General features: G+C 37.0%; 1 protein-coding gene across 1 annotated transcript in view; it reads left to right on the forward strand.

Annotated features, from left to right (window-relative positions):
• The window catches only part of LOC150109763 (putative sodium-coupled neutral amino acid transporter 11), a 459145-nt gene extending 431886 nt beyond the window's left edge, over positions 1-27259 (forward strand). Inside the window, exon 13 of the mRNA XM_090396214.1 lies at positions 22690-27259. Within this exon, the coding sequence (XP_090252340.1) occupies positions 22690-22968 (279 nt within the window). The 3' untranslated portion in view covers positions 22969-27259. The remainder of the gene's footprint in view (positions 1-22689) is intronic.
• Positions 27260-27495: the final 236 nt, after the last annotated feature.

The raw sequence follows: 27495 nt of genomic DNA on the forward strand, positions 1-27495 counted from the left end.
TCCTATTGCAAGAGACGAGGAATGTCGTATAGTTACAAGAACGAAGGAATTGTCTAAGTATCTCATCATCCAGTACTCGTATCGAGGGAAAGAAAATCCATACAGAAATCCGTGCCCACATGATGAGTTCCATAATGATAGAATAGAAGATCCTGTGTGTATCCTCTATTCAAGTACGAAAGGTATAGATCGTGAAAACCAGGGTTCGTCCTAGAAAGGTACTGTAAAATCTTGTATCAATTGAAATCGCATATAGTTGCAATCATTGTTAATTACTGGACAGTCGAAGGCATACTAGGACTTTAGTACAAATCAGAATAGAATAAGAGTAAAGTAGAGATTTCATGTGTTAGAGATTTATGTATGCGCATGGTATTTCATATGAGAGTGTCTTAAAGGTCAAAAATATGTATGGGCATAGCAAAAGGATAGGTTAACCTATATTGTTTTGTTTTGTAAGTTAGATAAGGTAAACTGAATATAAACATTAATGTCCAATGGTAATATAGCGTATTCTGACTAGTATAAGGTTAAGTAAAGTGTTAATTTTGTTCCAGGAATATATGTGTGTATTTATATGTATAAAGCCTGTTATGACGGCATGATCGCAAATTCCCATATAGGATTTTGCCCTAATATTTGTACTTCGCTTGTAAAATTTTGTAATTTTATTCTTAGTATTGAATTGTGTTTTATATAATAGAAATTGAATTGTACCATGTTTAAGATTTTAAATAAACTTTTGTTCATTAATAATACAGTTGTCTGAAATTGCTGCCTAATGCACCACTTGATAAACGTATGAACCTAATCACGCAGGAAATTAATGTGTTAAGTTACGAGATAGAGGGTCACGACTGCTTAATAGTTTCACACTCAGACATATTTTTGTAATTGCTCCTTGTTTTCGAATTATATATCGTAAACTAAATGTCCTGAACGGCATAGTATAATATTAATATTAGGGACATAAGGGGAGAACAAGCTTAAATATTTTAATTTTGCAATATCTCGTGCATAGTTAAGTTTTGAATAAAGATAAAATAGAGATTCACTTGAAAGAATAAAAGAAAGTTTAATAATCATAAATAGGGACACAACACCATCACCATACCTTACATCCGTGGCACATCAGAAAAAATAGCCAGATCGTTAAAAAAAAGTACATCCTCTATACAGCTTTTAAGCCCCACCATAAATTTGCTACCCTTATCTGTCTTCTCTCAGTGCCTGGGAGTATATAGAGTACCTTGTTCCTGTAAACTGGCTTACTTCGGACAGACAGGCAGATCAGCAACCATCCGATTAGAAGAGCACAAGTCATACATCTGCAATCACGATTATGGTCAATCTGGCCTTGCAGACCATGTTTTGAATACAACCCACAGGATCTCCTGGAAAAAAAAACACCACGCTCCACCATAATAAATTCAAAAAAAGAAAGACCATTCTTTGAATCTGCATCTTCACTCAGGAATCAACCTAATTTAAACAAATACGGTTGGAAAAATTTGGAAAACATTAATTATCAGATTCCTCTTTACATCCTAGGCCACCTGCAAATGCCCATAGAGGGTGCACCACCTAGATAGGACTTTAGTTTCACTCACTGTTGTATTTTATTTGTGTGTGTTGTTACAAAAAGGTTTTTGTAGTCCCTGAAGATGTCTCTTTGACAGATGAAATATTGGAAGCATTAAAATTAGTTTTAATCCTTTCTCAGTGCTGATAATATTCCATTAAACCTCTATCATGAATTCGTCACAGCACTTAAGCCTCAACACATGTAGCCTAGTTGTGAAGACACTTCATACACAAACTTTGTTTGCTTACGCTTGGGTAAAGGATTGAGCAAGAATATATAATTTCTTGGCAAGTAGATAGACAACTATCTATTGCTTCTGTTCCTCAGACCCAAACACCTGTTCCAGGGGAGTTGCAGAAATTATCCTCACCAGTATGAAGGTGTTCATTCCCAATTCTATACAAAAATTCACTGTCTAATTCTCATTCACTGTCTAAATCCTGTTTCAACAGAAAGTGTAGCATAGCAGTTGAAGAAAAAAACTTAGCTTGCCTCAGGCTTGCATCAAAAACCAAAGATTCATACTCAGCTTAGGACAGTAAATGCAAAACTATCACAATAAATCCAAATTTGACTTCACAAACCGACAGCAGAAACCTCACCTCCTGTCCAAATGGAAGTCGTTTCTTCTGGTCCCTTGAGTGATACACTTCAGAACAGAAGCTTCAGCCATCAGATGCAGCTCCTGTTCATCTGTGCTTCCACCCCACAACTCTCATCCAGATAGCACCACTGTTACAGCACCTAAAGACAAAGCTGATCTAAAGCCATCACTCTTTTCCTCCAACTCCTGCATTGGTGACTAAGGTAAATCACCTCCTACCATACCAGAATCTGACCACTCTCTCTTTCTGTAGTTTATCAACAGAAAGACATCAGAAGAATGCTAAACAACTTACACTAAAAATTCTGCTTTGATGCCTCATGCCCTCTCTAATTCTGCATGTCAGGGTCCTCTGCATCATTCCCATTATCCGATGTGACATCTTCACAACTTGTCCAGTGTAGCCCCCTGAATTTCAGGTCCTTGTCCACCATCACTTGTAGATCTCTCATCTCCTCTACTTCCTTTAAAGCTGTTTTTCAAAAAACAAGTGTATATACGCGTCCCATCATTGCTTACCAAATCTCGAAACCTTACATTTTGCAACATTGAACTGATAGTTCCACTTACCTGCCCATTCATGCAATCTATCGAAGTTCTCTTATAAGGCCATAATCTGCTTAACTGTGCATTGCTCTCCCCAGTTTTGCATCATCTTCAAACAGCTGCATATCACTAGTTAACCCCCCATCCCAATATCATTAACATACAAAGTGAACAACAATGGTCCAAGTTCACTACTATATATGCATCTCCCCCTGTCCAAGGTATTTGTCACCTTGTTATAGTACATAAGTAAGTGAATGAAACATGTTCTCCCCTTAACAAACCTGTGCTGATGACCAGAGAGAATACTGCTGTTATCAACCCATTTCTGTATCCCACTTCTCACCAATCTCTCCAGTACCTCCATCACAACTCCAGATATATAGACCAGCCTATAATTTGAACCTATAACCTTATTACGACCTTTATGTAGTGTAACAATTTTACCCTCTTTTCACTCTTGGAAACTGTGCTGTTTCAAGACTTTTATTAAACAGGCTTGACAATGCTACTGTCAATTCCCTGGAACATTCCCTTAAGATGCATGGTGATATGTCATCAAATCCTATTGCTTTATTGACATCAAGTTTATTTATTTCCTCAAATACCTTCTGCTCACTCCCAATTAAGCCATCCTCTCCTATGTCCTCTACACTTAAGTTCCTCATGATGCCACTGTGAACACCCTTATAAATTGATCACTGAATATCTCAACAATGTCTACTGCAGCAGTTAGCATTCTACCACTTTCATCCATTAACATCTTATCGTGATCATTCTTCCTTCTACTTGCCACATATCTAAAAAAATTCTCTACGGTTTTTCTTCACCTGGTCTGCCAATTTCTGCTTATACTGGACTTTTTTTCCTTATTGAATCACTCTCCTGGCTTGTTCTTTATATTATTCATGTAAATGATTATTACCATTATTCATTTTATACTCCTCCAAGGTATCTTCTTTTTCCAGATTTCATTCTAGAGCAGCACATTCATCCATTTTGCACCTATTTTGTTAGCCTTTTGGCCTTTGGAATGCACATTGATGCTGTTATGCATTTCTTTGTCAGTTCCCATGCAGCGTTTATTTCTCCAGCACTCAACTTCTCCTTCCATGTTTCAGTTTCAAGTTGTTTCCTAAGTTCCAAACTACAATTATAAGCTTTAGCCATTTCAGTTCATTTTCAGCACTCAAAAGTTTTCTCATGTTAAATATCAAAAGCAGTGTGGAGAATGCCTTTCCAATTTTGATGGCCTTTCTGAGATATAAATACTCAGGCAGAACATTACTGATTTGATGGGTGAAGCATAAATGCTTTTCATATTCCCCTTTGTCTGAGAGGGTAGTTCATTGTGTGAAGAGTTACTGAGCTTTAAGCTCGCTCTGGAAGGGCAGTGAAATTAGCTATGTTCAGCTGAGCATAGAATTGACTTGGGTCTTTTGTATTTGTAGAATTCTGCTTCATTGTAATCTGAAGTTTGCATGATCAGTGGGTTAGGATGATTGCTTGTCTTGGTGAAGAACCTTTCTGCTAGATCATGAAGGAGGGATGTGATGTAGGGAATGTTGACTTCTCGGTGAATCTGGAAGTTTCTAATGAACATGGGGCATTTATTCTGTATCCTCTGCAGCTTTTGAATATTTGTACTCGAGGTATGACTCCATGCAGGAGATGCATAATGATGACTTGGCGTATTACCATCCTGTATATGAGTAGTTTGTTCCGAGTATCCAGTTTGCTTCTGTTGATCATGGGGTACAGTTGCGCAATTACTTTGGATGTTTGACCTCAGTCTGCCATGGAATCTTGATTCCTAGCAGGTATGTCCTCCTTAGTCTGGACCTTCTTTTTGGTGAAGAGTATGGCTGAACTCTTCTGAGGATTAACTTGGATCCTCCAGTGTATGAATACTGGTTTGGAATCTTGTGATAGCCAATTTGGGGCTGAGAGATCTTGCTAATAAAGCAGTATCATCTGTGCATATAATGCAGTGATTGTGGAGCTTGGGTTTTGAGGGATATCAGCTATGTAGATAGAAAACAGCGGGGGGGGGGGGGGGGGGGGGGGCAGAAGTGAGCCCTGAAGCACACCTGCCAGGATACAGTTTCATTTATTTTTACCTGCATGTATCTGTCTTTGAGGTATGTGTCAATTATTTTTACCAGATTAATTGGTATATTAAATTTGATGAGTTTGTAGAGAAGACCCTGATGCCACACCTTATCAAAAGCCTTCGCAGCATCTATAAAGACCGCAGCTGTGTGGTGGTTCCAGTTGAAACCTTTAGTGATATATTCAATCAGCCAGTGTATTTGTTGTTCAGTGCTATGGTTTTTTCTGAATCCGAACTTCTCATCCCGAATAATTTCTAACGTATCTGTTGCTGTCTGAAGCCTTGTAAGGATGACTTTTTCCCCTACCTTTCCACGGCTAGACAGAAGACTGATAGGTCTATAGCTTTCGGGGAGTTGAGAGTTCTTTCCAATATTTTTGATTGGCATGATATCCGCCGTCTTCCATGTTAAGAGAAAATACTTGAATCTGAGAATGGCATTGATTATATTGACTAGATGCAAAATGGCTTTTCTGGGGAGTAATTTGATTATTCTGTTTGTGATTCAGTTTTATTCCGAGGGGTGTTGGTAGATAGGGAGATGAAGTTCAGGGGACACATTGCTAAGGTGTCCAAGATTGCACATAAGATTACTTGGTTGTTGAGGAACACACTGACATCCAGAGACAAAGAGGTTATTATTCCCCTTTATAAAGCATTGATACTTCCACATTTGGATTACTGTGCTCAGGTCTGGTCACCTGGATTCGTTGGAGATGAGGAGGCTGTGGAGAGGGTTCAGAGGAGAGTGACTAAGTTGGTGAGTGATGTAAAAAATGCTCCCTACATTGATAGATTGAGAACTTGTGGATTGCAGAGGTTTGTTGATAGGCTGAGAAGAGGGGATATGATAGAAACATTTAAATTACTGAAAGGTTTTTATAGGATTAATGCAGGTGAAATGTTTCAGCTGTGTGATAGTGATGGAAGAACAAGATGTCATCCCTGGAAATTAAAGAAGAGTGTGGTTAACAAGGGTGTCAGAACAAGGTTTTTTCCTGGAGGGTGGTGAATGAGTGGAATTCATTGCCTGACTTAGTTGTGAGCTCTTCGTCTGTGAATTCAAGAAGAGATATGACAGATATTGTTTTGTTAGTTTGGGTCTCCCACGATGAGTCTACTGACTCCAAGAGATACCCATAATAATAATCCACAATATAATGTTGAGTGAGATTTCCTATCCATTTATATACTGTTAGACATAAAAAGGAGACACCAAATTACAAAAACTGGAAGGCAGAGTGGAACTAAGACGACAGCCATCAAACTATTGTTCCATTGCTTTTATCTTAATATTGAGGGTGATGGAGAAAGTCATCAATCACTAGCTTCTTCACTACCCAGAGAACCATCAGTTAATTAGCGATTACCACTATGGAGTGATTACAATATTAAATGATGGTACAACATTACAGAATTTCATGCTGACTGGGGTGTCACCTGGCTAAACAAGGCCACCGTTTTCGTCAGGGAACCACTGCAAACAGCGAAAAGTCAGCTACTGGAACAAACTCTAAAACAGACCCCAACCCAGTATTGCCAGAGTTCAGGATCAGTACTATCAACATAAGAAGCCTGAATGGCAAAGAAATGGAGCTAGCTGAGGAGTTGGATAAGTACCAGATCGATATAATAGGGATGACTGAAACAAAAAATGACAAAAACTGGTCAGATCTTTCTGAGCAATAAATACAGAATGTTATATTCAGGCAATGACAATCAAGGAAAAGAAGGAGTAGCCATAGTATTCAACACTAATAACGAGCCTAATCTTCTTGAATGGCAGGCAATTTCAAGTAGAGTGATATGGGCAAATATCACAGTGGGGCACTGGATAACACAGTCCAACACAATTTTTGCTGACTTTTATATGAGACTTGTTTTTTACTAATTTGGGTGCACTGATTTCAAATATCAAACCCATTTTTCTCTATCACGTCAGGTTTTTCCCCTATGGCATTTTCTTTTTGCTAATTTGTAAGTTTTTGATAATTTTAAGGAGGCAGTACTATTTAGAGGATCAAAAAAAATCGATTTTTTAATATTATTTTCTGAAAGTATGTACTTTTAAAAATCTGTTCCTAACTTTTTATCAAGAAATTCGAAAAATTCCCAAAGATATAGCCTATTATTCAAAGCAGTGCGCAGATCAGAATCAGAGCATTCACTGCTCTCGCTTGTTAGTAAACGAATAAATGTGTAAAAACCTGTAACGGCACGTACTGGCGCTTTGAATGTGAGAGAGGCCGATAATTAGATATATAACTACTTAACAATATTATTTAAAAATTACAAGAATATTTATAAAAAAATAACAATTTTACTTACACATGAGTTTCAGGGAATAAATTTTTGTTTGTAGCAATTTCTGCTGTGTGTTCTGTTTTGGCAATCCCTTTGAATACTCCAACAGTAATCGGCCATCATGTGAGAATCCCATCTTCCTTGGTACCGATCTTCCATAGTTTTTAAGTCTTGATGAAATCTTTCGCCTTGTTCATCGCTTACAGCACCTAAATTCTTGGGAAATCTATCATGATGACTGTATAGGAAATGAAGCTTTATGTTCATGTTGCAACCTAGGCCTGGAAATTTTCAAGCATTGTTTCCACTAGATCTTTTTTGTTTCCAAGAAAATTATTCGCAACCATCGTAAATGAAGTCCAGGCCTCTTTCTCAATTTCATTCATAGAGTTGATGAAATTTGGGTCTCTCATTAAAGTTCTAATTTGCGGTCCATCAAATACACCGGCTTTAATTTTTTCATAACTAAGTCGTAGAAATTTTTCACATATGTATTGGAAACAGTCACCTTGTAAATCTAAAGCTTTAACATACTGCTTCATAAGACCTAGTTTGATGTGTAGAGGTGGAAAAATGATTTTTTCTCTGTCGATTAAAGGTTGATTTATAACATTCTGTTCTCCGACATTTAAGGATATTCTAAGAGGCCAATGTTTCTGACTCCAGTGTTGGTTTCTAGCTCGACTATCCCAGAAGCATAGAAAACACGGAAACTTTGTATATCCTCTTTGAAAGCCAAGTAAAAAGTTAACCATTTTAAGATCCACACAGATGATCCAGTTATGGTCTGTATATTTTAATAACTTCAGAACCTTTTTAATGTCCTCATATGTTTCCTTTAAGTGGACTGAATAGCCAATAGGAATTGAGCCATATACATTCTCATTGTGTAGTAAGACACACTTGAGACTTCTGCTTGAACTGTCGATAAATAAACGCCACTCATTTGGATGATATTGTACAACACTCATTTCAGTTAGTAAACCTGACACATTGTTACAGTAAACAAATCCACACTCATGTTTAAAATATTGTACAAGGTTACTTTCCATGCTACGATAAAACGTTATCTTCGTATCTTGCTCCAGTAAGTTTTTTCATTTAATCTTGAAGCTAACAATTCCGATGATTCCTTTCAGAAAATAATATTAAAAAATCGATTTTTTTGATCCTCTAAATAGTACTGCCTCCTTAAAACTATCAAAAACTTACAAATTAGCAAAAAGAAAATGCCATATAAGAAAAACCTGACGTGATAGAGAAAAATGAGTTTGATATTTGAAATCAGCGCACCCAAATTAGTAAAAAACAAGTGTCAGATTATAATCAGCAGGGAAAAAAATTTTTTTTGTTGAACAATTATAATTGTTCGCTGATGATGCAAAGTTGGGTAGGGCAATAGTGAGTGCAGAAGATGTCAAAATCTTGCAGGATGACTTGGATAGATTGGTGTTCTGGGCTAAGGAGAATGGATGTCAATTTATTGTAACAAAATATAAGGTTATGCATTTTGGGAGTGAAAAGATTAGCAGCAGTATACCACATTGGTGGAACTGTACTCCAGGAGATTTATGAGGCCAGGGACTTGGGAGTGTTTTGGTTAGGGAGATGAAATTTAGGGAGCACATTGCAAAAATAGCTAAAGCAGCTCATCAACTCACTTGGTTGTTGAAAAATACTTTGACGAGCAGAGACAAGCAAGTTATTGTACCTCTGTACCGAGCCTTGATAAGACCTCATCTCGACTACTGTGCCCAGATTTGTTCACCTAGGTTTCTTCTTGATGAGGAGGAGGAGGTGGAGAGGATCCAGAGGCGAGTGACCAAGATGATAGCAGGTCTATGGAATGAACTTTAAGAGAACAGGTTGAAGATTTGTGGGTTGCAGAAATTAGTTGATAGGCGGAAAAGGGCAGATATGATTGAGATATTCAAATTGCTAAAGGGTTTCTATAGGATTAATTCAGAGGATATTTTTGAGATCAGGACTGGTGGTAGGAGAACTAGGGAACACCTATGGAAGCTGGGCAAGAGTGTGGTTAGCAAGGATGTTAGAGCTGGGTTCTTTACTTTTAGAGTGGTAAATGAGTGGAATAAGCTGTCAGAGTCTGTTGTGGGTGTTATAATGGTGAGTGAGTTTGTTCATGGCAAGGTATGACAGATACTGTGAGAATGTCTGTGGACATGATGTTTAGGGCCTCCCTCTATGAGTCTAAGGACTCCCTGGAGTCCCCCGTAATAATAATTATTATTATTATTACTATTCAGGCCTCCAAGGAGTCAAAAGACTACTCGAGGGAGGTCCTTCCTAAGACATAAAGTCTGTCAAGACTCACTGAGGGGAGGTCCCCCCTGAGAAACACAAAGTCTATCATACCACTCTTTAAACTCACTGACCGTTCTCGCTCCCACCACTCCATCAGGCAATGCATTCCACGGCTCAACCACCCTCCACACAAAGAAACCACTCCTTACCCTCTTGTTCACGGTTACCTTTCGTAACTTCCAGGGATGGCCTCTTGTCATCACTCCTTCCCGCTGATCAACCAAGCGAAAGAACTCCCCAGTGTCAACCCTGTAACCACCTCTCAACAGTTTAAAAGTCTCAATCATATCACCTCTCCTTCTTCTATCCACCAAACTCTGCAGTCCACATTCTCTCAGCCGATCCTCATAACTATCCTTGTACAGTCCTGAAACCATCTTTGTCATCCGTCTTTGTATCCTTTCCACAGTTAATTTATCCCCTTCAAATCCTGGCGACCAAATCTGAGAACAATAGTCCAAGTGTGGTCTGATCAGAGACTTATACAACGGAATGATAACCCTCTTATCTCTGCAGGTCAGTGTCCTTCTCATAATAGCAGCAATCCTCTGTGTTACCTTCACCACCTTTGCAATATGTCCCCTAAACTTCAGGTTTCTATCAATCATCAACCCCAGATCTCTTGTCTCCCCTACTTCCTCCAGTATAACTCCTCCCATAGAGTATGCAGCATCCCATCGATGTTTCCCAAACCTCAAGACCTTACATTTTGCTGCATTAAACTGACACCCCCATTCATTTGCCCATCTATCTAGCTTATTTAAATCCTCTTGCAGGGCTACCACATCTCCACTATTACTAATAATCCTTCCCAGCTTCGCATCATCTGCAAACAACTGAATATCCCCCTGCAATCCACTGGCTATGTCATTGATATAAAGGTTAAACAATATCGGTCCTAGTACTGAACCCTGTGGGACCCCACTTGTAACCCTCTGCCTCCTGGAAACTGCTCCACCATACACAACTCTCTGATACCTATCAGACAGCCAATCCTGAATCCAGTTGACCAATCTGACATCCAGACCCATGTGCTGCAACTTAAATATCAGATTATCATGTGGCACCTTGTCAAATGCCTTCGCCAAGTCTAAGAAAATTGCAGTATATGCCTTTCCCTCATCTAATGTTCTTGTCACTTTATTATAAAAGGCTAGCATATTGCTAAAACAAGAGCATCCTTTCACAAATCCATGTTGATTCTCACAGATAACATTACCCTCATCTGCCCAATGCTGTACACGGTCCCTCACTACTTTCTCCAAGATCTTAACAACTACTGATGACACACAGACTGGCCTATAATTAGACACTTCCAGTCTGTTACCACCCTTATGCAATGGCACTATCTTACCTTCCTTCCATTCCCTGGGCACCTTTGCCAAAGCCAGACTTTCATTGAAAAGCCACGTTAAAGGTACTGTCAATTCCCTAGCACATTCTCTCAAAACTCGTGGCGAAATACCATCCAGTCCCACAGCTTTACTGACATCCAGAGTACTCAGTATCTGAAACACACTCTCCTCCTGTACCTCCAGACCTCGTACCAGTCCTATCCCTCTAGCATTAAAACTGACTCCTCTAGGATGAAATACTCCAATAAAGTGTTCATTGAACAATTCCACTATGTCCTCTGCATCAGTCACTCTATTCCCGTTTTTATCCCACAATATCATTCTTCCACAGTCATTTCTCCTCCTACTGGCCACATAGCTAAAAAATTTCCTAGGATTTTCTTTGGATCTTAGGGCCAATCTCCTCTCATATTCCATTTTCGCTATCCTTACCACACTAGTCACTCTTCTGGCCTGTATCTTATATTCCTCATGCATCTCTTCACCTATCTCCTTATATCTCTTCCATAGCCTCTTTTTCGCATGCAATTCCTGTTTAATATTGTTTGTCATCCACTTTACTCCAAATTGCATCCTCTTCTTCACTCGTGGTATACAACTTACCATTGCTGATAACAAATATTCTTTCACAATTTCCCACGCACTGGTGATATCCCGGCCTTCCAATTCCTCCCTCCATGAAACTTATAATAATAATAATAATGACACTTATTCGTTCTTATGATCCCACAGAAGATTCTGCTACGAGAGAAGTGGAGAAATTTTTTGAGACTTTAGAGAAAGCAACTGACACAATGAAAAATGAAAAGTTGGTTCTTGTTGGGGATCTAAATAGCAGAGTAGGAAATGATTGTCAGACACACAAAAATATTTTGGAAAAATTTGGAGAAAACAGCAAAGCTAAAAATAATGCAAATACTTGTTTTTCTGCACAGGGCATGGACTGGTTATTACTAACACCATGCTCCAACATAAAAATGTCCACAAATTCACATGGAGAGGAGACGCAAGGAATAAGAAAAGTCTGATTGACTATGTTATTGTCGATAGTGATGTTTTCTCTCTGGTGCAGGACACCAGAGTGTACAGAGGATTTGAAATTGGAAGTGATCACCATTTAGTCTTGAGGAGGATAAAATTGAATTTCGTATTGAAAAGAAGAACATGTAAGAAAGTTTTAAAATGAATAAAAGTTGAGCAGCTCTCAGATGTGAACTGTACACTGAAATATACAAACATTATTCAAGAAAAAATGAAAGAGTTTGAGAACAGGAAACAAACCTCTGGTGATTTAGTGGCAAGCCCTGAAGAAAACATTGATTGATTCAGCTACAGAGGCATGTTTTGAGGTTGTCTGCAAGGTTGAAAAATCAGAATTCCTTGGTGGACACAGGAATTTTAAACAGGCAATGAAGGAAAAGAAGAAAGCATATAAAAAATTCCTGACAAATTAGTCAGCTTGTGCTCTTAGAGACAAATGTAAGAAAGCTAAACACTGTGTAAAACTAGCTAAATGAAAGTCATGGGAAGACTTTGATAAGAACATAGAAAATAAATATCAAGAAGGTGGCAAGATATTCTGGAGGTTGTAGAAGAAGGTCAGAAATGGAGTAAAGCGTGCAATAAAAGGAATTAGAGATGATAAAGGTGATATGAAAACTGAAGAAAAAAATCCTTGAAGTATGGGGTAATTACTTTGAAAAATTGCTAAATGAAACTAGCAGTGATGACAGCACAATGATAAAAACACTGACCAGTCATGCAATCAGGAATACATATTCATACTTGAAGTAGAAAAAGCCATCAAAAGTCTGAAATGTGGAAAGGCAGCTGAAATTGGTGATGTTCGAACAGAAATGTTCAAGTATGGAGGTATAAAAGTGTTATAGTGGCTGCACTGCAGTTCGGATGACCTGAACGGAGGAACGAATTCCAGCTGATTGGAGTAGAGCTCTCATAGTACCCATATATAAAAAGGGAAATAAAACTAAATGTGAAAATTACAGAGGTGTTTCTCTACTGAGTGTTCCTGCTAAGATTTATGCCAGTATACTTGAGAAATGGTTGAGAAGGATGTGGAAGAGAAGCTTGGTGAAGAAGAAGCTGGAGTCATGCCAAATAGAGGTTGTCTAATTGATCAGATTTTCACTTTACAACAAATAGTTGAGAAATCATGGGAATAACAAAGATCTGTATTTAAGTTTTGTAGATCTGGAAAAAGCATATGACAAGATGCCAAGAGAGAAGCTATTGAAAACGCTACAGTTGATTGGTGTTGTCGGTGGGGCATTATATTAAGCAATACTTAGTCTTTATTTGAGTTACAAGTTAGCAGTTAGAGTTGACGGAAGTACAGGAGGATGGTTTAATGTTAAATCTGGTGTCAGACAAGGATGTACATTATCCCCTCTGTTATTCATTATCTATATGGATCACATTATAAAGGAAAGTGGTATTAAATCTGATATCAAAATTGGAGATGTTAATGTTAGCTCTTTGCTTTATGCAGATGATGTTGTACTTCTAAATAAATCCGCTACAATTCTGCAAGATTCCCTGACTAAATCGAATAACTGTTGTAATAGACATGGTATAAAGGTCAGCAATAACAAGACAAAGACAATAATCAACATAATCAAATAGACAACATAATCATTGAAAATAGGCAGAAGCATTGATAATATCAATTGCATTGTGAATGGAGAACCTATAGAACAAGTAAAACATTTCAGCTACTTAGGCACGATTTTTAGTGAAGATGGTAAATTAAATATGGAAATAGACAACATAATCAACAAAGCTGGTATGGTAGGAAATCAACTGAATAAATTTATATGGAATAAGAGAGAAATTAGTCAAAAGACCAAATTAGCTGTATACAAGACAGTGTTTAAACCAGTTTTAACTTATGGATCCGAGAGCTGGGTTAGAAATAAAACACTTGCCCAAAGACTAGAGACTGCAGATATGAGGGTCCTGAGAAAGATTAGTGGTGTGAACAGATGGCATCAGTGGCAATATCATATTAAAAACGAGGAAAGACAAGGATATTAGGAAAGAACTTGATATTGTTAGCATCCAGGAATGTGACCATACCACCTGAGATTAGCAGAGCTAATCTCAGGTGGTATGGTCACTTAAACAAAATGGGAGAAGAAAGATTAGCAAAACAAGTGTTCTCTGGTAGGTTGGCAGGAAAAAGACCTGGAGGAAGAGCAAGATATAGGTGGATTGATATGGTAAAAAGTGTCTTAGAAAATAATGTGCCTTGGAAGATAGAAATATAAGATCTGACAATGTTGGAGCCTTGACAGCAACAGATTGATTTGGAGGAAAATTGTAGATAGGAAGTTAGTAATGATGTCAATTTTTCATGTAGTACTATCATATCCTGTACACCCCTTGAGGGTAAATGTCAGGAATTTGATGATGACCACTATGGATTCTCCCATTCTCGTTGGTAACAAACTTTCTTGCCTACCTTACATACCTTTAGACATAAATTTGGAGAAAATCATATAGTTGCTCTTGATATTTTCAGTGCATTTGTTACTGTTTGGCAATAGAGTATTTTTACCAAACTGCCATCTGATGGTTTTCTTCCTGACTTTTGTAATGAAATCACCAGGTTTCTTCATCGATTGTTTTTATGTAACAAAGTGGATGCCTTTCTCTTAATTTTTTATAAAAGTTTGGGGCACCTCAGAGTTCTGTATTCTTACCTGCACTCTTTCTCCTATATGACACTGACCTCTCTCACTCTTTTGTTCTTTCTGTCTAACTTCAAATCATATTAATAGTTTTTACTGATGACAGTACTCGTAGTATTCAAATAATTCAAAATCTTCCAAAATCTTAAACAATGATCTCTTCACTATTATGTGTAGTGAGGATTATCTAATGAATTTCATTGCTATCAAAACACAGACCTGTCTTATTATATTATGCAGCAAGGTTCAGTGCTTGGACCACTATTGTTTAATTTGTACATAAATGATATAGGAAATAATAACCTGCAAGGAAATATTCAGTCATTTGCTTATGATGCAAAATTAGGTAGAGCAATATTGAATCAAGGTGATGGTAAGAGGGTGATTTAAATAGGCTGTCAGTATGGGCAAAAGATAATGGATGTCAGTTTAATGTGGAGAAATGTAAAGTTATTCATTTGGGGATAAATAGATTACAAGACTGTGTACTACATTGATAAAGCTAGAGATTTAGAGGTTTTGGTAAACAGGGAGTTGAAGTTTAAATGGTATATTGCTAAGGTTGCTCATAAGATTATTTGACTATTGAAGAACACACTAACAGGTAGAGAAAAGGATTGTTATTCTCCTTTCTGAAGTCTTGATATTGTCCACATCTGGATTACCATGTTCAGGTCTGGTCTCCTGGGTTTCTTGGGGATGAGTAAGTCATGGAGAGGATTCAGATGCAAGCAATCAAGATGGTGAGTGGTCTGTGAGGATAAATTGAGGATGTGTGGGCTATAGAAATTAGTTCATAGGCAGAAAAAGAGGGGATATCATAGAAACATTAAAGTTACTTAAAGAGATTTATAGGATTGATGCAGGGAAATGTTTCAACACTTGGATAGAGAAAGAGGTCATCCCTGGGAGCTGAGTAAAAGTGTGGTTAGTAGTAGGGGCATGAGGACTAGATTTTTCACTTGGAGAGTTGTAATTGAGTGGAATGGGTTGCCAGAGTCAGTTGATAATGCATTGTCTGTTAGTGGTTTCAAGGAGAGGTATGACAAATTGTGTGGATAGTTTGGATCTCTTGCAATGAGTCCGGAGACTCATCTCAGGAGATCCAAACTATCCACATAATAATAATTATTATTATGTGTTAGTGCAGTTAGCCTAGTAGCTATGCTCTTCACAACCATATGCCTAGGGAAGGAGTGTCCTAGATTAGATTCCTGTCAACGACGTGAGGAGCTTAAGGATCTTTCTCAGCCATAGCCAAGTTAGCTGGTCTTGGGCATGGACAGCAGGGTTTTTCATCCTGCAAGCAGGATGAAAAACCCTGCATTGGAAACAGGAGAAACACGCAGAAGAAGAAGAAGAAGTTTATTATGTGGAAGAAAGCTTCTTCATTTCCACTTACTTTTCATAATGTTCTGATTTTCAAAGCCAAGATCAGTTTTTTCTTCTTGTGCTGACTTTTACATCTGCATTATCCTGTCATAATCATCCAAAAAACTCTCTCACGGCCTCCCAGTCATATGCACTACTCATTAGCACTCTATCTCTGCATTATTGTTTTTAATAGGTACTTTCATGTGGTGCTAATGTCACAAGTGAACGTAGCAGTAATTTTGAGCTGTACTAAAAAAATGTTTTTAACTAAGTGTATAGTGTAGCTTTTTATCATAAATTGTGCTGCATCTTTTTTCAGCTTGGATAGAAGTGTCCTTCAGTAGTGTTGTTGGAATATTTTGTTGTTTATATTGTGTTTTGCTACCTGTTTGTTTGTTTGCATTGCTTCGGCTTCTGAAAATGGCGACCATAAAAAAATGCATGTCGGCGTTACAGAATGCATTGATATGCAGATCTAGCTCTGCCTTAAATTTTTCACAATGGATTCATTGCAAGAATATGCACCAAAAAATATGAAAGATTTGTGGACTGTGTGGGTAAACAAGAAATAATGTAAAGCTTTAACATATTGGAAAATGTCTTGATAGATTATCGCAATAAGAAATGGGAACGAGAGTCAGGATCATAGTAAAAGTGCTTAAACATGAGTCAGTGAGAATGAAAAGTGAAATGAAATGAAACATCTGGAGTAGGATATTAAACATCTGAAGAAGAGATTGGCTGATGAGAATGAAAAGAAGAAAGTTAATAGTATGAAGAAAGAATCAAAGGATAGTCTTATATCATAATTATCTTTCCTTATAACATGCTTTCCTGTTGGAACAATGAAGCAAATAGCTGATGTATTCAAGAAAAGGAAAGCCGAGGCATTCAAATTAGTGATAGTTGTGGGCTCAAATGACTTAGTTGGGGGCAGAAAAAATGTTGATAGAGACTTGAGGAAGTTGTTGTGGCAGGTAAAGGATAATAGTGTTGTTGGAAAAGTCTTTTGCGTGTTATCCAGATACAACAATAGTGAATTGAGAAGGAGAGCAGAGATAATGAATAATAAGACGGCTGAGTTGTGTGAGGCAAAGGGTATTTTTCTGCTATATGACAGGCAACAGAAAAAATAATTATAGCAGGTTGACACTGGTGGATAGTCATAGCAGCAGAATAACAGTTGCAAAGGTTATAGTGGAGTTATTGAACAAGCACTTTACCAGCATATATCATACTGGTGTAAGTGATGTGGTGTAGAAGGGAGACAAGTATTAGGAGAATTGGCTGTAAGGATGGGGAACCACAGTTGGCTATGCCCTGGTTATTTAATGAAAGTTTTGCAGTGGATAGGATTCCTAAGGAGTGGAAAGACGGCAGAATGATTCTAGGATAGAAATTTCTAATTATAGACCAGTCTGTATAACTGCAGTTGTGGTCAAGGTGTTAGAGAGATTGGCTAGGAATAGAATACATGATTGGGCTGATGGCCATAGCATTCTTTATTATGGTCAGTATGGATTTGTAAAGGGTAGGTCCTGTTTTAGCAATTTACTTGCATTTTATGATAGAGTAACGAGTGTGTTGGATAAGGAAGAAACCATATACAGTGATATTCTTGGACTTTGCAAAAGTATTTGATAGATTTACCACATGATAAGTTGGTGTACAGGCTGCAGAAGATAGGAATATATAGTATATTGGTTAGATGGATCAGAGTATGGCTCTCTGAACAATACCAGCAGGTTGTGTATGATTGAGCAGTGTCTCAAAAAAAAAAGAAGGGTAACCAGTGGCATGTCCCAGGGTTCTGTTCTTGGGCCCCCTGCTTGTAAACGATATAACATGTGGACTGACGGGATCTTCAGTTGTTTGCTGTGGACAAAGGAGTGGTTTTAACATTAATAAGTGCAAGGTGTTGCATTTTGGAGTTGAGAAATATGTCTGTGTACTATGTCAGTGGTGCTATACTGCAGGAAGTAGATGAAATTCAAGATTTCGGAGTGATAAGTTAACAGTAACTGAAGTTTACAGGGCATATAGAGGTGATTACCTGGGTGGTTGCCAGCAGTGTGAGGACCTCTGTGAGAAAAGGGTATATGTGGAACTACAAGGGGGGGGGGGGGGGTGAGGTGATTATGAAGAGCTCAGGAGACAGCTTGCAGGTGTAGCGTGGAATGAGGAGTTAGCTGGAAAAGAGATCAATGTAGCTTGGGGGATTTTCAAAAACTGTTTAGTAGATGCAATGTCGAAATGTATTCCAAGGGTGAGAAGGTTAAATAAGGTTGGTGTGAGATGGATGAATAAAGAGATTAAGCATGCGAAAGAGAGAAAAAGGGCATTGTGGAGGCAGCATAAGAGAAATGGAAATAACCAATTCCATGAGGTCTACAAAGACCAAGCAAGGAGGGTGACTTGGTTGGTGAGGGTAGCTAAAGAGAGGTATGAACAGTAGTTGGCTAATGAAGCCAAAAAGAATCCTAAGGAATTCTTTCGATATGTAGCCAGCAAAAGAAAGAATAATTATGGAAGGATGACATTCATAGGAGAAAATGGTATAAAGACAGCTGATGCAGAATGTGTGGTGGAGATACTTAATGAACAGTTCATAAAGATCTTTCAATCTTGTGAATGTGACTTCATGGAGGGATTGAGAGCAGTTGATGATGGGGAGGAGAGACTGACTGTAGGTGAGCAAGAGCTGTTTGGGGAGTTAAGTAAACTAGATGTTAATAAGGCTGTGGAACTTGATAATATATCACCACGTATTCTGAAAGAATGTGCCAGGGAGTTGACACCTGCCTTGACATATTTTTTTAATATGAGTCTTGCACTCAGTAAAGTTCCTAAGGAGTGGAAGGAGGGCAAGATTGTGCCACTTCATATAGGAGGTGATCGAACTCAAGCATCAAACTATAGGCCTATCTGCGTGTCAGGTGTTGAAAGTTTATTTTTCACTTGGTTAGAGTATAATAAATTTAGTTTAATCCTTTATCCAAGTGTGAGTAAACAAAGTTTGTGCCTGAAAGTATCTTCAGGACTGGGGTAAGGTGGTACAACACCACGGCACTCCTTGCAAAGGTGGAGTGCCATGGTGTTGTATGGCACTCCTTGCAAAGGTGGAGCAAGCTACCAACACTCCTATCTCGGTATCTCCCATAATGCAAAACACATCTCCTTGCGGATATGTCTAATGTTATGCATTAAGGGAAGGGCCACAACCCAGACTAGTTTCGACCTTTATTGAGGTCTCTTCAGTGGGAGCCAGGCCCAAGTGGAGATACCAGGCAGAAGCATTAGCAGGTCATCTCTACCTGTAGGAGTTGCCAAATGGTGTGCCACCCTTTATTAATAAATTACTCTGGATTTAGAGAAAGATGTTGAAAGTTTATTTTTCACTTGGTTAGAGTATAATAAATTTAGTTTAATCCTTTATCCAAGTGTGAGCAAAGAAAGTTTGTGCCTGAAAGTATCTTCAGGACTGGGGTAAGGTGGTACAACACCAGGACACTCCTTGCAAAAGTGGAGCAAGCTACCAACACTGTATCAACAAGTTGTGTATGTGGGGTGATATCCAGGAAAAGGAAAGTCACTATTGGAGTGCCTCAGGGTCTGTTTTAGGTCCATTACTGTTTAACTTGTATGTTAATGATATAGGTGAAGATTTGGATGGAGATATTCAGTTGTTTGCAGATGATGCAAAGTTAGTAAGAACCATGAAGTGTAGTGAAAATGTTGTGGCCTTACAGGAAGACTTGAATAGATTGAGTGATTGGAAATGGGGATGTGAATTCAATGTTGCAAAATGTAAGGTTTTAAAATTTGGAAAACAAAGATGGGATGCAGAATTTATGCTTGGTAAGAATATATTGTTGTACCACCTTACCCCAGTCCTGAAGATACTTTCAGGTGCAAACTTTGTTTGCTCACACTTGGATAAAGGATTAAACTAAATTTATTATAATCTAACCAAGTGAAAAATAAACTTTCAACATCTATCTCTAAATCCAGAGTAATTTATTAAAAAAGGGTGGCACACCATTTGGCAACTCCTATAGGTAGAGATGACCTGCTAATGCTTCTGCCTGGTATCTCCACTTGGACCTGGCTCCCACTGAAGAGACCTCAATAAAGGTTGAAACTAGTTTGGGTTGTGGCCCTTCCCTTAATGTATAACATTAGACATATCCGCAAGGAGATGTGTTTTGCATTATGGGAGATACTGAGATAGGAGTACCCTGGTGTTGTACCACCTTACCCCAGTCCTGAAGATACTTTCAGGCACAAACTTTGTTTGCTCACACTTGGATAAAGGTTTAAACTAAATTTATTATGTGTGTCAGGTGTTGTGGTTAAGTTGTTGGAGAAGCTTGTGAGAACTAGGATCCAGAGTTGGGTTGATAACAATGGTATTATCTTTGATGGACAGCATGGATTTGCTAAAGGGAGGTCATGTTTTAGTAATCTACTTACTTATTGCAATAAAGTGACTGCTTCCTTGGACAGAGGAAAAGGATACACAGCAATATACTTGGATTTCGCAAAGGCTTTTGATAGAGTACCTCATGATAGGTTGACAGTCAAACTAGAGCAGATGGGGTTGGATATTAGATTGCATTGGATTGGAGACTGGCTATCTGATAGGTATCAACAAGTTGTGTATGTGGGGCGATATCCAGGAAAAGGAAAGTCACTAGTGGAGTGCCTCAGGGGTCTGTTTTAGGTCCATTACTGTTTAACTTGTATATTAATGATATAGGTGAAGATTTGGATGGAGATATTCAGTTGTTTGCAGATGATGCAAAGTTAGGACGAACCATGAAGTGTAGTGAAGATGTTGTGGCCTTACAGGAAGACTTGAATAGATTGAGTGATTGGAAATGGGGATGTGAATTCAATGTTGCAAAATGTAAGGTTTTAAAATTTGGAAAACAAAGATGAGATGCAGAATTTATGCTTGGTGAGAATATATTGTTGAAAGTAGAGAAAATAAGAGATCTAGGGAGTGATAGTGGATACGGATCTAAAATTTAGGGGACACATCGCCAAAATTGTGAAGACAACACAAAGGCTTCTGGGAATGATGCGGAGGACACTGATGTGTACAAGTAGGGAGATTCTTGTTCCTTTGTATAAGGCTTTGATTAGGCCACACATGGACTATTGTGCCCAGATTTGGTCACCAGGTTTTCAGAAGGATGAAGAGATGTTAGAAAGGATCCAAAGGAGACTGACTAAGGTAGTTTCTGACCTCTGGAATGTCGAGTATGAGGAAAGATTATGAAGATGTAATTTGCAGAGTCTGGTGGACAGGAGGAAGAGGGGAGATATGATAGAGACCTACATTTAGTAAGGGGTTGTTATAGGATTAATGCTGGAGAAATTTTACAGAGAATAGTGGGAGATCAGGAGAGAACCAGAAGTCATCCCTGGAAACTGTATAAAGAGGGTGTGAGTAAGAGTGAGAGGCAGGTTTTTTTCGTGCAGAGTTGTGAATGATTGGAATGCCTTGCCTGAGAATGTGGTGTCTGCAAAGAGTTTGAATGTGTTTAAAACAAGGTATGATGAGCTGTGTGTGTGTGATAAAAGGACCTCCCAGATGAGTCTTTGACTCCATGAGGTCTTGGGGTGGTAATAATAATAATAATATTGCTAGTATTGCAATGGCTGAATGTCATAGTGCTGCTATGGTAAGACGTACTGTAATATGTAGGGATAAGAAAGTGGTTGTGCCACTGTATAAAACACTGGTTAGTTCTCAAATCTCGTCACCTGGCTCTCGGTGTGATGGTGAAACATTGCAGAGGCTCAAGAGACGAGTGACTAAGACAATATCAGGACTTTTGAATGCTGGCTATAGAGAGAAGTTGAAGAAATGTGGATTGCAGAGTTTAGTGTATAGGAGAAAAACAGGTTATATGATAGAGACATTTAAGTTAATGAGAGGATTCTATCAGATTAATCCCTATGAGATTATAAAAAGAATAGAAAGCAGCGAGGGGAAAAAACAGAGGCCATTCTTGGAAGTTATGTTAGAATGTGATGAAGAGGAGTGTTCAGAGTAGATTTTTAACATTGAGAATTGTCAGGAATGGAACACATTACCAGAATGTGTTGTTGTTGCAAGGAGTGCTAAGGATTTTAAGAGTCGTTATGATAAATATGTTGTCAGTTGAATTAACCTCCCACGATGAGTCTGCCGACTCCATGGAGGGTGCAATAATAGTAATAATAATAATAAATTGGCCATTACCATTCTTTGTTTCTCCTAATCATCTGCAAACAAGAGTAGCCACTGGTCATCATCCATGCACAGCTCAGCTTCCAAACATATCAAACCAACTTCTCGTCTTCATTCATCTCATGTGCCTTATGTTCTTTGGAACAACCATCTCCATACTTTTTTTTCCCTAATGTATAACTGTGTATCTCCTGACTTTTCAAGAAACTTATTATTTGCTCCCTTTTTTTTTTTTCCACTTAACCACTTGGTCACACAGCAATGTTATAAATTTTGTGGTGAACTTTCTTGTGAGATCATTATAAAAATAAATAAATAATAAAATGAAACTAAAATTATTATAATGTATTAGCTCTTCATGGTAGTTCTAGAATTAAATAAAATTAATTATGTGCAATAAAGAATCTGAAATGTACTTTTAACTAGTATTAAAATCAAAATTATACTCTGATGGAAATTCTTTTCAGTTAAGAATTTAGATATTAGCCATCACTGATCACTTCTTTTTTTTTTTTTTTTTTTTTTTTTTTAGGGGGTTCTGGCAGCAGTGCCTTTGGCATACATACTTCCTGCAGTTACTTACCTCAAGGTAGAAACTCAGCCAGTATTTTCTCTTCATAAATCACCAAGTCTGCTATTGGCATTTTGTGGAATTGTTGTGGCAGTTTGTGGCACAGTAAAAGCCATCATCGAAATAGTGAAAGGTGTAACCTGTAGCCATGGAGCAGAAATGCCATATTGTCTCCATTCAATTCCTAGTCATAAGACTAATCTTTCAATTGCTGCAAATTATAACAGCAGCTTGTTCTAATGGAATATCTGTATCCCACTCTAAAAGATCATCAATGATGTTATTTATATTTTTGAATGATAAATGTTTATTCCTCTTGATTGCCCTTTAGAAAGGTTGTGAACAATATGAACAATATTTTAGAAGTACATTTATTATAAGAATAAAATTTGTAAAAATTCATGATAAAAATATCTAAAATTTGATATTTTTATCATTATAGATAAACGTAGCAAACTAAATATAGAAAATTCATTCAGCTTGAAATAGCAAAAATTAAGTGTCTTTCAACAAACCCATCACTAGTCTAGAGATGTGATATTGTAGAACATCCTGAAAAGATGTGACATGGTTTTATTTTTTTAATAGGCAGAAACGTATTTCTTGTTTTTTTATGGAAAAAAAAAATGCAATGTTATTTTAATTTAATTTCATTAAGAATGCTCTTTTTATGATGAAACCATTCTTCAGTGGTTTAAACAATGCTGTGATATTCGTAATTGTTGATATTGCAATTTTTTATTTTATTTTATTTTTTTATTGAGTAGCCAACACATAGATGTATGTAATTCCACATTTATTTATATATTACAAAATTTGACCAAATTTATGCCATTTGTACTACATTTACATCTTTTTGAAAAGTCTGGTTATATATATTTTACAGTTTTGGCATTTGTTGAAATATTGTTGTTCATTATTATTTTTAAACCATCAAATAATTTAATATTTGTAATCAAATGTATATAATATATCCCCCTTTGTTGTTAAAAGGGGAATAAACATCTCAGGATTAAGAAAAAAGAAGGTTGTGTACAGAGCAAAATAAGCTAAGAAACACATAATCTGTTCCTGCCTTTTCACAGACACATTTATGTTGCTTTCTGATTTTTGTAACTCATCAACTGTTAAATAGTATGTTAGTTATTATTATGGAATTAGTCTGAAGCTATGAGGCCAGCTTATTATGTTTCTTAATTGCATGTTCTAGCCAGTTTGCCTGTTTTGCAAAAAAAGAAAAAAAACAAGTTTCCAGACAGGGTGAAACTTGTCTGGAATTTTCCCAGAAATAATACTGATTCTTTGCTTCCTAAACAGTATTTAAACTGATGTTTTTCCAGATAAAGCAAATGTTCCAGTGTCTTAAGAAGCACTTTAAAAGAAATAAGAGAATTTTAAATAACATTATTTCTTCTTCTTCTGTAGCCTCTTTCTATCCACTGCTGGATATAGTCCTCCCCTCTTTACTTTCCAGTTCTGTTTGTCTTTGGCCAATGCCCATCACATGTCAAACGTTTGCAGATCATCCCTCTATATTTTTCTTTGGTGACCCTGCTCTTGGTATTCACTGAGTACTTGCTTTTGTCTACCTTTCATCTGGCAGTCTACTAATATTGTCAACCCATCTCCATTTACATGCTTTACAACACTTCACAATATCATCTACTCCACTCATCTCTCTCTCTAATTCTAGTATTTCTTATTCTATCCCTTTTGCTATTTGGAGTATCCTTCCTTTTTTTTTTATTGTTCATGTCTCCCTTCCATAAGTAAATAAACACTGGAATAATGCGTATATTAAAGACCTTTCTTTTTAAGCATATAGATAAATATTATTATTATTATTATTATTATTATTATTATTATTAAGTGACACCTCCAGGGAGTCCAAAGACTCATCGAGGGAGGGCACCTACTTCACAACTCTCCATCTCCACCACTCAAATCCACCAACAATAATGAACTGCAACTACCATCATCATTATCTACACCAATGCCAACGCAACAATAGAACATGAAAAATCATACCAAGTGAATCAAGATTTTTCAGAAAAATTCTCTATGCTTATATGAGGAACAATCAAATCAACTTTGATAATTAGCTCGCCTGGTTGGCCCATATCATTAATATATCTGCTCTCCAACCAACAGGTCACAGGTTCAAATCTAGACACAGATGTCTGTGATGGCTTTCAGTCGAGAGATTTCATTGCTTAATATGACACAGTTTTCTTGCTTACTGGAGACCTGAAGTGGCTCAAAAATTCTGTTTGATCTCTAGAACAGAGTTTCTAGGCCATATAAAGAATAATTAAAATCCTTAGTCCACCCAAAGCATAAAAGCACATTAAGAATAAGAAGGCTAAAATAGTATGTTGTACTACCCACCAAGGGTACATTCTAGAAAGGATAAAGATAACAAATGCAGACAGGTAATCAATGTGACATTTACTTCATGATACAGTTTTTGCAACCCCCCCCCCCTCAGTAATTTCATGAATGCTATTTAAACCCTGAAAACTTTTAAATTTTCAGGGTTCGTTTCAATGTATTTTAAAGTGAGTAAACACCTCATCTAAATAGCTCACCCATGCTTTACAACTTTTTGTGGGTGGGAGTCACATTAAAAAATAAATAAATAAAATTTGAAAATAAAAACTTTTTACCAGGATCTATTATATCCATACAAAATAAGATGACTTTTGTTAGTTCTTTTTGCACATTTTGCTAAGATATCCTCTTCATATATTTACAAAAATCATTCTCAAGTGATATATAAAATTTATACTTTTCAGATGATCAGTAATTATTTGGACTTTCCATCCCATGTCTCTGTTTGGATTATGTACTATATTAGCACCCGCACATACATATTGGTTAATTCGTTTTTTTGCTTGTTGTTTATTTTTTTCTGCTACTGTATGAGCTTTCATTAGAGCAGATGCATTAATCTTATCAACACATTTGTGCTTTATTTTACACCAACTTTTTCTTCATCCCCTTGCCCTCAATTCACTTGTATTCAACTTGTGCTTGGTTGCACACTCGCTCTGCTCACCATCCATCAGGTCCTTTACAATGATTGTAATTAAGATATTTCCAATTTGTAAGGACATAAACATGCTGCACCTCTGGATGCAGTAGGGAAACTTCAATTTCCTGATTATTTTCCAGGATTGTTGTCAAATTCCAATCACCATCTTGTTCAGCCCAACAATCAAGCAGCTCACGGCTCCAACTAAGATCATTGAAGTTGTCCATCTGACCTGTGTGCACTGTAACACAACACACTGACTAACCAAACACGATCTCTCTCGTAATGCAAATTATAGCCTGGTGCATCGGCCGGGAACTCTTCTAACAGATAAATGTTTATACAGGCAAAATGCTTTGTTTCCTTGTGTAATTCTTCTACTTATTCCTTTATCTTGTTTTTCCTTAAAACTAACTAATTGACCCAGGTAAATATAGTGCTCACAACTTCAGTATGATTATTATCTGTTAATCTTAGTTTGAACTGATCTGTATTGGTCATCAGGTGGGTTTTAGTTAGATTATTCTTTAACCCTTTTCTTTTCCTGCTTTCTCTATCAAAGTCATTCATTTAGCATTTTCTGAGCATCTTTATTTTTTGGTAGAAGAACAATGTCACCTGTAAAACATAAGTGATTGAGATTTTTTCCTAATTCCATAGTTTTCGATTAGACGTTCTTAAAGACTTCTTCTAATGTAGAAGAAAACAATTTGGATGTTATAGGATCACCTTGCTTTACTCCTCTCCCAATACCAAATTCTTTTCCCTGATGTTCTTACTTTATATGACTGTTGAATTTTGATATATAGTTTTTAATAATCTGATATACTTCACTGGGATGGCTTGTTGTTTTAAGCTGTTTATTATTTCTTACTGATATAGAGAATCAAAGGCGTTTTTCAAAATCTATAAACACTAAATATGCAGGAAGATTATATATTCATTTGCTTTTTCCATTACTTGGTTAATAGAGTGGATATAATCTCTTGTAGAGATTCTTGCTCTGAATCCTGCTTGTTTATATGGCTGTACATCATCCAAAAACCTTATGATCCTATTTAATATGATGCATTTAAGCATTTTGTATAATTGTGATAGCAAGCTGATTGGCCTGTAGTTATTGATATCATCTCTGCTGCCCTTTTTAAGTAATAATATAATCAAGGATTTATGCCACTGCAGTGGAATTTTTTCTAATTAAAATGTCATTGAACATATCCAGTTGACCTTATGAAACTGTGAATCTCCTGATTTTATGTATTCTGCTAATATGCCACTTCTGACTTGAGGACTTTCTGTAGTTCTTCCATCACAATGGGTGGTAGTGTATCAACCTCTTCTAAAATTAGTATAGGATTTGTATCTGTTTCTTTACCTGTGTATGGGTCCCTATAAAACTTACATGTTTTCATTATTTCTTCTCTATTGTATTGCTTAAAAAATAAGCAAGGAATAAAATTATTTATGTTGAAGTTAATAAAGTTATTATTGTTTTTATCCATTATTATTTTATATTAATGTTTTATATTAATGTAATTATTTTATATTCACTCTTTGTTGATTCTCTTTATTATGGGTTTTGCTGGGCTGACAGCTGTTTTGAGCTGTTGGTTCTCATTGATGGTCAAGCAGATATCCTATTACTTTAGTATCTGCTCCTCTTTTATTCTCTCTCTAAATAAGATTCATTATGAAGATTAATCATCATTAACTATTGTTCAATGGAAAAATGT

The sequence above is a fragment of the Typopeltis vanoorti genome, chromosome 1 (genome assembly GCF_054136105.1).
Source record: "Typopeltis vanoorti isolate ZY-2024b chromosome 1, IOZ_Tvanoo_1.0, whole genome shotgun sequence".
NCBI lineage: Eukaryota > Metazoa > Arthropoda > Arachnida > Uropygi > Thelyphonidae > Typopeltis > Typopeltis vanoorti.